Below are 10,006 nucleotides of genomic sequence, written 5' to 3'. Positions count from 1 at the left end.
CCCCGCCGCCCTCCCCTGGGCGGCTGAGGGACGGCCCGTGGCGGCGGCGGCGGCGCCCGGCCCGGCCCGGCCCGGCCCGGCCCCGCGTTAGGCGGCCCCGCCGCCGGGAGTCACGGGGCGGCCGCTGCCATGGAGCTGCCAGCCGTCAACCTCAAGGTAGGGTCCGCGGAGCCTGAGCCACTGCCCCGGGGCCGCTCGGTGCCTGCGGGCCAGGCCCCGCCGTGAGGAGCGGGAGGGCTGTGAGGGGGGATCGGCCCCGGGGCAGCCGAGGCGCGGCCTGGCCCAGGAGCTGGCTGAGGGCCCGGCCGGGAGGTGTTGGAGGCCTCTGAGGAGGAAAGGCTGGTGTTTCTGAGCCTTTTCATCACACGAGCGAACGTTGCAAAAGCTCCTGGTCATGAGGCTGGACAGGCGGGGGCTCCACGGTTCTGTCTGCTTCAGGGCAGTTGCTGAATTGGCCATGGACTGGCCAGGTACAACAGCAGGTTATTGACTTGTGTCCGTGGAGGTTTCCAGCTCAGCTGACCAGAGCTAATCCGGGATAAACGCTACACAAGATCCAGAGGAGGCAAAGTTTTTGTTTGCCAAGCAAAACAGCTTACTTTGCTGTTATCATCTGGTTGAAGTTGCTTCTCTGTTGGAGGAGGCTTCGACTGAGGGCAATTTGAACATGTCAGTGATCAGAGAAGTGGGAAACAAGGGACCTGTCACAGCCATGTTTCGCTTTTTGCCTTGGGAAGAAGCATGTTTTTGTGGAGAAAGTGGAGGATACTAACCCCACTTTTGTGATGGTGGTGGTTGGTATTGAAGCCTTCCCTGATAGGTAAAATTTTCCTCTCTTTTATCTTTTTCCCTGCCATTGGTGTTTTCAGACCCCCCAAGATCTTCAGGTGCATGCATGCCTTTTTTTCCAGCCTCACTACGTTGTGTGTCTTGTTTGGCAGGATAAGTTTCAGGTATTCTCTTTGGTTAAAACTTTGCCCAGAGACTGAAAACATCTCTGATCACATCAGGGGTTTTTCTGCTGTTGATTCCTAAGGCTGTGAGCAGTGGGCTGGGATCAGGCTGCCCACAGGGTGAGTGGGGGGATATTATCTCAGCTCCTAGGATAGATTCAGCTTTGCTCAGGAAGGCTTTCATGTGGCTCAACTGAATAAAAGCTTGGCATTCATATAATGATGTTTCCCCCTCTCCCCAGTTCACCAAGAAAAGCAACTTCCCTTGTTAGAGGCAAGTAAGCAAATGGATTTTTCAAGGCCTGGTATGTGGATTATATTACATTCTGGAAACCAGCCGATGCTTCGCTCTGACAAGTTTGGGCTGTTGTGTGAGTCCCAGGGTGCTGAAATGATTGAAAGATATTACTGTTCTGTCTTGGTTTTTAACTTGGTTTGATTTTTATTTGTTTCCCATGCTAAAGCAACAGTGGGGAGCAAGGAGATTTGACTAAAATGTTTGCCAACGTGAAATACATGTTCTATCATAGATAGGGCAACCTAAAAACAGTGCTCTTGAGTTAACGAGTCACCATGACAACACAACGAAAATGTTGCCTTTCTTCTCTGTTTTCAGACACCCGTTTCCCAATCTTTTCCTAGATAAGAATAAGCTTGTCCTGGGCAAACCATTCTCAGCATTAAGAAATTCCTCATTGTCAAGCCTGCTGGTACTGCTCAGGAGCTGAAGAGCTGGGGGATAGGGAGTTAATAATTGTACTTGCATCTTTGTCCTATTTTTGAGGTAGGATCTGCTTTCCTGACACACATCACAAAGGTGGGAAAGATTCTTATTCAGAAAGGGACTGGAAATAACACACACTACTGCTATTCATTGGCAGATCTGCTTATAATTTCTGTGAGATTAAAAAGATGAGCCTTGTGATACAAGTAGCTCCAAGAAAAGTGCATGACTGAGCTACGTTTGTGCCAGAACATAGCAGTGTCTTAGCCCCGAGGCCTCTCTTAAAGATGCTTGCAGAGCTGTAAAATTAATGTAGCAGGCTTTGCCCTAGAGTGGGTGAGGAAGATGCTTATCCAAACAGCATCTCTTGGCTCACCTCTGACAGTCCTGCTCAGCAAAGCACGTGGGAAGCAGCATACCCATATTTTTGCAGTGAATGCATAACACCCAGGATTATTGCAATAACTATGCACAGCCTCAACATACAAAGGTTGAGTTTGCTCAAGCTTGGATGACACCTTACAATCTGTGTGCCTGGAAACACGTTTAGTGCTCAGGCACTTTGAGATGCTGGGTCACAGAGTCATAGAATAAGATTCAAAGAGACTTCAGTATGTCATCTAGTCCATCCTCCTGCACAAAGCAAAGTTCAAAGTTAGATCAAACAGCTCAACTCTAAAGTCAGCTGACTAGAACTCTGTAAGGGTAGAGCCACGAGGGCTCGGTTGGATTGCCTGTGCCACTGTCTGACCTCTCATTATTATCCCTCTGTGACAATTATGAGGAGCATCCTCGCTTGCATATGTTTTCGTTAGGATATCCTCAGGGGAATGTGTCAGAGGAGAGGAACTCATTCTGGAAAATAAAAAGCACTAGATGCTACAAGGAAATAATTATAACTTGACACCATGGAATTTTTAACTTGGTCAAAATTCAGCCTTGTGCTGGGTTCTGTTCCTGTTCCAAAGAATTTCCAATCTAACGAGACCCAGGCAGTTTTGATACTTGGCAATTAGTTCCATCTCGTGCTGGGATTTGCAGACAAGCACGGAATTAATTCCCCTCAGCTCTCCCCAAGTTCCAGTGGGATGCTTTTCATCACGTGGTGATCCTTCTGCCCAGCAAGGAGTGGGACAATGGTCCCACCTTTCTTATTTTCCACTCTGAGCACAAATTCAGGTCTCAAAAGAAGTAGTGTATGCCTGTCTTAGGTACAGACTAAAGCTCTTGAACAGATGGGGGGAAATGGAGATTCTTCTGCTGTCTCATCAGGAGGCTGCCTGCAAATTGCCTCATCTCACACAGTGTGGTGGTAGCCTGAAAGAAGATTTTTCATGAACACTACATTTTCTATGGTAAAGAGGCCACCAGCTTATTCCACTGAAAAACTGTCAGGTAAATTGGACTAATAAAGGAAGGGAATGCCTGGGTTTTATTTCAGCAGTCCCTCATCCTATCAGCCCTAATTTACCTGACTTTATGCTGATGGCTAAGCATGCTTCATAATTTAGTAACTGCAATATTGATCTAGACAGCTCTAAAAAAAACAAAGCCACCCTGGCTAATTATGTTAAGTGGTGAGCCTTGAGGGGTCCTGTGGGTATGTGACACACAATTAAATACTGCCTAATTAAGAATTCCCTCGATCTGGGGATAGTCTCTTGAGTAAATGATATTTGCATGTCTCCATTCTTATCCAAGAACATCTTGTGTTTTAGTGATTAGCGGTTTCTGCCTGGTCTCCCTGGTACAATTGGAGAGAGGGGAGAGTAGAGGGGGGGGGATTGTGAAGCATTTTGTAGGCTTTCATGAACAATTAACAAAAATCATTAATAAAAATGTGTTTAAGCAGTGCTTGAAGTTCTGGCAGTGTCTGTGCCACTCGGGGTGGAGGCTCTGCTGATGTGCCGGGGTACTGCAGTGAAGCAAGAGCTCTGCCTTGTGTTATAAACCGTCTACGTTGTCAGCAGTTGCATCACTCCTGGCCATTTCCTGGCTGAACTTCTTATGTTCACAGCCTTTTGTTGGTTATTAGCTCTTTTCAAGCAACTAGTTTTGTATTGTTAGAGCATTGATAGATGGTTGAAATCGATGAGTGCAGCAGGAGGATGTCAGTAGATGATATTTTTCTGCTTTCCTGTGTCCACCAAGCAATTTGACCTTTTGCTACTTACTTCCCAATTGTACTTGTTGCTGTTGGGTCAGTGTAAATGCCAAGTGGAGCCTTTCTCCCATGGATCCTCTGATAGGTCCAGGCTTCAGCCTTTCTTTTATGAAGCTGCTGATAAAGCCTGTTTGCCATATTCTTGTTTTCACAAATGTTTAGAGAGTGAATATGAGTGATTTCCCTTTGCTGAAATCTGCCAGTAGGCCCAAAAGCAAGTGAGGGCATGGGTGTAGGTATAGAAAAAGACTAAAGTGGTATAGTCTTCTTCCCATTTGCTGTCTTAACATGTAGAGTATGTCTCCTTGGTTACAGAAGTGTCAGGTGCTGGTGAAGAGAATCTTTGTGTCACTTGTTACAGTAAGATGCATTCTTCTTGGATTTGTCCCCTTGGGCATGAGGACCAGGATCATTAAGGGCATTGGCAAAGTGCAGAAGCAGAGAAGCAGTGTCAGCATTATCTTACTGCTGCTTGGGGCACTGCTGGCATTTGGGCCCAGGTGGCTTCACTGGGCGTGAAAAGAGCTGCATACTGTGGCAGGATCGAGTCCTCGGGTTCCTAGAAGATGCCTTCAGGTCTGTTAATATTGCAGTGAGGTTGAACCATTGCTCTGAACAGACTGGAAGGAGGTAAAAAGAGGATTTGCTGAGGACTGAAGTGAAATTGCTGGGAGTTGCAGGTGGTGGGATGCCAGGTTGGTCACATATAAACTGTGCTAAGCATAGTGTGGATCAGGTTGCCTGGCCTCCTGTGCAAACTCTTCTGGAGTTTCAAAATCAATAACCCATTTAGAGAAGACTAAGTGGGCCCTGAATCAACTGTCGACAGAGATGACAACAATAATGAATGACTACAGAGTAGCACCACGGGAAATACACAGCAACAGAAGCAGTGAAAAATGGGGCTGTGGCCACACTGTCCCAGTTGCTACACCAGCTTTCTGCCCTGGTTTGTGAGTCTAGGGCACTCTTCCATCCATCTATCCCTCGGTGTCATTTCATGTTGATCCTCCTGGAGTTCTGCCAACTTGCTGACCTGTCTTGTTTGGTTTTTCTCATAGGCCATCATTCTGGTACACTGGCTGCTCACAGTGTGGTGAGTGATTGCTAACGGGCCTGGCCTGGGTGAGAAGAGGATATTCCTTCAAACTAGGAATGGGACATTCTTGGAGAATCTGCCCTCCCTGTCTAAGACAGTCTTAAATCTAAGAGTGGGGTGTCTGTATGGGAACTGGGATGAATACAAACACCCTGTTACAGGCTTATTGTCAATGTGGGTTGGGTTTTTTGTCTTGTTTGGCAGGGGATGCATGAGTCATGTGCTTCCAGCCTCCTATGCCTGGGGAAACTTCAGTGTCCTTGCAGTGGGGATCTGGGCCATTGTGCAGCGAGATTCCCTTGATGCCATCATAGTGGTGAGTGTGGGGGTATGTGCCTCCATGAGGCTGCTCAGGGAGAGGGTGGAGAGCAGAGACAGCTTCTTTGAGTCAGTGATGATTTTCAGCTGTTCCCAGTACATCAGTGAACAAGTGCAGTTCCCTGTTTGGGTTGTTTGGGCATCTTTTAAAGAGAGTGGGTAAATCTATCAGCACTGTAAGCCATGGTGACAAGCATTCACTGTGACATATTTTGCTTGTCAGAGGTGAGGCATACTTAACTCTTACTATTTTTTTACCTGCTCTTGTGACTTGCAATGCCAGAGGAGGACACAAAGTGTTTCATATGCTTCAGTTGGAGGAGCTTTATAAAACTCTTCTCTGAACATTAAAGAGATTGGCAAGCAAAAATAAACAGTCCTAGAGCATATCATGAGAAGGTGCAGGCAGATGTGAAGAGAATGCATGACATATGAGAGAATTCATCTAGGAATGTCTGTCTGCCTGGAGCAGTGTCAAGTGTTAGCAATGTGTGACACTGGGGTGAAGGCATGATGGTGTGAACACAGATCTTGCAGGAGCTAGATGCTATAACTGACTCTTACTCCTCACAGGTTAATGCCCTATTCAGTTCATGTTCCATTCTCTCTTTGTTTCCAGTTCCTGACTGGCTTGCAGCTCACAGTCCTCACAGACATCATTCACATCTCTGTCTTCTACCACCCAGCCAGCCATCTGGGTGCTGTTAACCGTTTCAGTATAGGCATGGCCATCTTCAGCCTCCTGCTCAAACCCGTGTCCTGCTACTTGGTGTATCGGATGTATCAGGAGCGTGGAGGAGAGTACACCTTTAACATAGGTAGGATGCTTCCTCTGCTTCCATGGCAGCGTGGGCCACCTCCTGCTTGTGCTTTGGACACCTCAGCCTGAGCTCTGTGCAGCTGGATTCTGGCTCCCTTTCCAGGGAAGGGGAGTGCTTTCTCTGTTTTGCTCATGTCTGAGTGTATCCTCTTAGGCACAGGTTGGAATTCAGACACTTTGTAGTTCCATATTCATATCCAAACTGCACAAGAAGCTGTGTGGTGGTGTTTTGTGTTGAATGTGGTTGATAAGTTTCCTCTCTCATTTTCCTTCTGTCATTTTCCTTTTGAATCTGAGTGGTGCATTTTTCCTGATCTCCATCTCATTTCCCTTGCACACAAAATCCCTTGCTGTTGCTTGGCAGCATCTTTGCTGCTTAGAACAAGCCTCTCGTATGGTTTGGTAGCCACCTTTGATTCAGATTGCTTTCTAGCCATGGCAAATGCCTAGCCAATAGATAAAGAGCTATCCATGCACGTTCTTAGTCTGTCTCTCTTCTATTTCTCCCCATCCCCTGGCTGTAACATTTTCTCCTAGTCTTGTACCACAGGCAAATTGGTCCTAGTGCAATTGGGAGCACTGCTGGATCCAAATTGAGTGCTGTGCTGTGGCACACTTGTGGCTGCATTGTTGGGAAGAGTGGTTTGTGGATGAATCATGCTCTTGTGTGTATGCTGTCAGCTAGCCATGGTTCCTGCTGCTTCTGTTTGTCTTTTCATTCCTCCACTAGATCTCATGAACTTGAGACCTTGCTCAAATATGCTCTTACAGGAGCCTGTTATGGTGCTGTGAGGTATCGTGGGTCTTGCTTTCCCCACAGCCACGTGGCTGCTGAAACAGCAACTCTCAGGGAATGAAGAGGCACGTTCAAATGCATCTCTGTTATTTTGCCTGTGTTGGAAGGATGAATTCTCTTACCTCTTGCCTGTGTAGTGAGGATCATAGGTGCTAGGGAGCTGCCAGAGCAGCTGGTGTGGTGTGCTCCTGAGTGGGTGGTTTCTTCTAGGAGCTGCACTTCTTGGGCTTCTGTGGGTTTTTTTCCCAAGCTTGTTCTCTTCCATTCCGTTCAGGTGTCATCCGTGCAGGCCGGGACCGCGGCACCTATGAGCCAATTGATCAGCAGGAAGCCCCTGCACAGTGGCCTGACTCAAGCAAGACAGCCCAGCAGCCCTACTGAGGCCCTCTGCAGCAGAGAACAGATGCTTCCCTCGCCCAGTCTGCCTTTCTGCTCTTCCCATGTCTGTCCTGATGGAGCAAAACCTGCTACTGAGCAAATGAGTGGATCTGATTGCTCATTTCTTTTGCCTCCCTGAAGGTTAGACAGATGAGTTCCTGCAGTATAAGTCCAGAAGACCTTGAAGATGTTACATTAAGCACTGTGACTCTTTGTAATCCCTTTCCTCCCTCTTCCTAAGTGTCTCCTCTGTGTATATGAGTGGATGCACCTCCTGCAGTCTGCCAAGACTTATAGTGTGCATCCTCTGTTTTGTAAGTAAGGGAACCACTGAATTTATTCCTGGACAAGCTTTAAAAGGCTTAGGAACTGCTCTTAAACAATCCAGTTTCGCCTGCTTTTCTGCAGATACGTTTCCATGAAACATCTGGGAGTTCCTGAGGGCTGTTGTTGATGGTGTTATTTAACTAAGATTTGTGACCATAACTCCCTATGCTAGCTGTGGTGGTTTGCACAGAGCTGGGGTGGGTATAAAATGCTCTTACCAGGCCAGGAAACTGCTTGTGATCCCAGTATCTAGTCTTGGGTTTTATTCATTGATGCCTTTATGCAGATTGAATGACCTTCAGGGCTCACACAATGGCTGCTGAATGTGGGTCATAGATACTCTGTGCCTTGAAATGTCCTTTTGCCTTCAGCTGCCTGTCTTAACAGAACTTGAAATGTCACAATTTTCTAAGAGAACTATTAAATGAACACAGTTTTTCTGTGCTGGAAAAATTTATGCTGGTGTTTCATTTGAAAATGCACTTGTTCCTGAGGGTTTGGGACTACAGACAGGAAACCTGGGAGATGGGGAAAGCTCCTCAGGGCTTCCATCGCTTTGAGGCTAAACTTTACTCAGACAGGTAGAGGGTATTGCTTATAAGTGTGTGGGTGGGAAGGGGGCTAGTAAAGTGAAGATTGGGGAAAGGAGAAGATGGATTTATTTACACTGCAGTGGGTGAGGTCTGTGGAGTGTGACAAACTACAAACACTGTTACACAATAAATCTGTCCTGCTGTGGCTTTCAGGTAAAATCCTAAAACCAAAATCATGTTCAACAGGATTCTTTCCCAGAGGAAAAAGAGAATATCATCTCTGGCAGAATGAAAACACCAGTGCTAGGAAGAGCTGTGTGTTTTCTGAAGCAGGTTCAGTCCTCAAAGTTTACATGTGTTATCCTACAGTTACATTTCTCTTGACAAGACCTGCTGCTGCGTGGATTCTTCAGTGACCACGAGCCCTGTTAGCGTTGCTCTAACTGTGGCTTTTAAAATCAAGCTGTTTTCTCCCAAGTTTGATCACTTTTAAACACAAGCAGATGCTTCTTTCACTTTGCTACACAAGCACTACAATACCCTGCTGCTGTACCTGGAACATCATCATTTATGTTTAGACCCAAGTGCATGGTAAAGGCCATAAAAGTGTGATAGCCTGGTTTAATCTCCCAAGGTGAGCGTTGTGTATCCGTTTTGCAGGCTGCCAAGCAACAGAGCATAGGGATCAGTCTACTCTTGTCATCAGATGGGGAAGAAAGAATAGGTTGGCAGAAATTTCTGGGGCTTCTGGAGTTGTAGAGCAGGGCTTTATGTTCAATTAAAGTTGTTTTTCAGCTCTCAGAACTGTGCAGCGATGGCTGAATAACACATTTAAACACTCAGCTTTTTCCTTCCCTAGACCTGCGAGGCATGGGCTGGAAGCAACTGCTTTAAATACAAAGCTTTTTGGGTATTTGCAGTTACATCTTGTGAGGCCTTTGCAGCCTTTCTCTGTTGTGAAATACTCATCTAGTATTGTGGAGAACTCAGCACACATCTGGTTGCTCAGGGGAGCAGAGCAAGGCGGGAGAAGTTATTTTGGGTAGTAAATCAGAGAGGTGATGATAAAAACAAGGCTTCTGAGGAGGAGGGTGTTTGTTTTGGCAGCACTTACAATAAGCAGCAGCGGGTTCTTGGATCAATACCTGGTTCAGCAGGGTGTGTGGGGATCCATGGAGCCTGTTCCAGGCAGCCTGACCTCACCACGGGGCTTCTGGAGGCAGCTCAGCGGGTGTCCTCCCTGAGACACACAGCAGATGTGGTGCCCTGCTTGGGGTTGTTTGGGGTTGTTTTCTTTGATTTTTCAAGTCCTATGGTCTGAGTGTTCCTGGGTGTTTTCTGGTGATGAGCCAGCAGCTCTGCAGGATTAACCAGAACCCACCCAGTGTGCCTCCCTCAGCGGCATCGCCTCCGCCTCACACCCCAGCACTACCATCAGCACGGCCTGGGCTCCCCCATGCTCCCACGGGGTGCCCGTGGGGCCCAGCAACGCCACCCAGGAGCCAGGACATGGTGGGTTTGGTGTGGAGGAGGATGTGCCTCCTCTCCCAGGCACAACCCCCAGGTATGCCTCGCCTCACCTCCCCAGGCTGAGCGCTCTGGGCCGCCTTCCGGACACAGCTTTAATTAGCCGTGGGCGAGAGCGGCTTTCCCAGGGCCATCTGCAGCCCCGGTGACAGGCAGCGTTGCTAATCGTGGGGGATAAGCTGCTTACAGCCACCCAGCTGGAGGGGGGATGGAGGGGGCACAAAGCTGCAGGTTTGTCCCTGCACAGGAGGCACAGAGGCGCCTGTGTGCTGTCCCCGAGGGCCTGGCGAGCCCCAGCAGCATGTCCGGCGGCGGCTATCAGAGTGAGTAAGTGCCAAGGAGGAGACGTGTGTGCACAGCTCTGGGG

General features: G+C 47.9%; 1 protein-coding gene across 2 annotated transcripts; it reads left to right on the top strand.

The window, feature by feature from the left end:
- Nucleotides 1–61: 61 nt before the first annotated feature.
- AGTRAP (angiotensin II receptor associated protein) lies at nucleotides 62–8,034 on the top strand. Of its 2 annotated transcripts, XM_062013125.1 has the most exons (5): nucleotides 62–156; nucleotides 4,903–4,937; nucleotides 5,145–5,256; nucleotides 5,878–6,076; nucleotides 7,149–8,034. In XM_062013125.1, the coding sequence occupies exons 1-5, from the start codon at nucleotides 130–132 to the stop codon at nucleotides 7,253–7,255; spliced, it is 480 nt and encodes a 159-aa protein (XP_061869109.1). In that variant the 5' UTR covers nucleotides 62–129; the 3' UTR covers nucleotides 7,256–8,034. The 2 variants fall into 2 exon arrangements, with proteins under 2 accessions (XP_061869109.1, XP_061869111.1); XM_062013127.1 differs by lacking the exon at nucleotides 4,903–4,937 and having other exon boundaries at nucleotides 71–156.
- Nucleotides 8,035–10,006: the final 1,972 nt, after the last annotated feature.

Source organism: Colius striatus, chromosome 21 (assembly GCF_028858725.1).
Source record: "Colius striatus isolate bColStr4 chromosome 21, bColStr4.1.hap1, whole genome shotgun sequence".
Taxonomy (NCBI): domain Eukaryota; kingdom Metazoa; phylum Chordata; class Aves; order Coliiformes; family Coliidae; genus Colius; species Colius striatus.
This window is presented reverse-complemented; position numbering and strand designations above follow the sequence as displayed.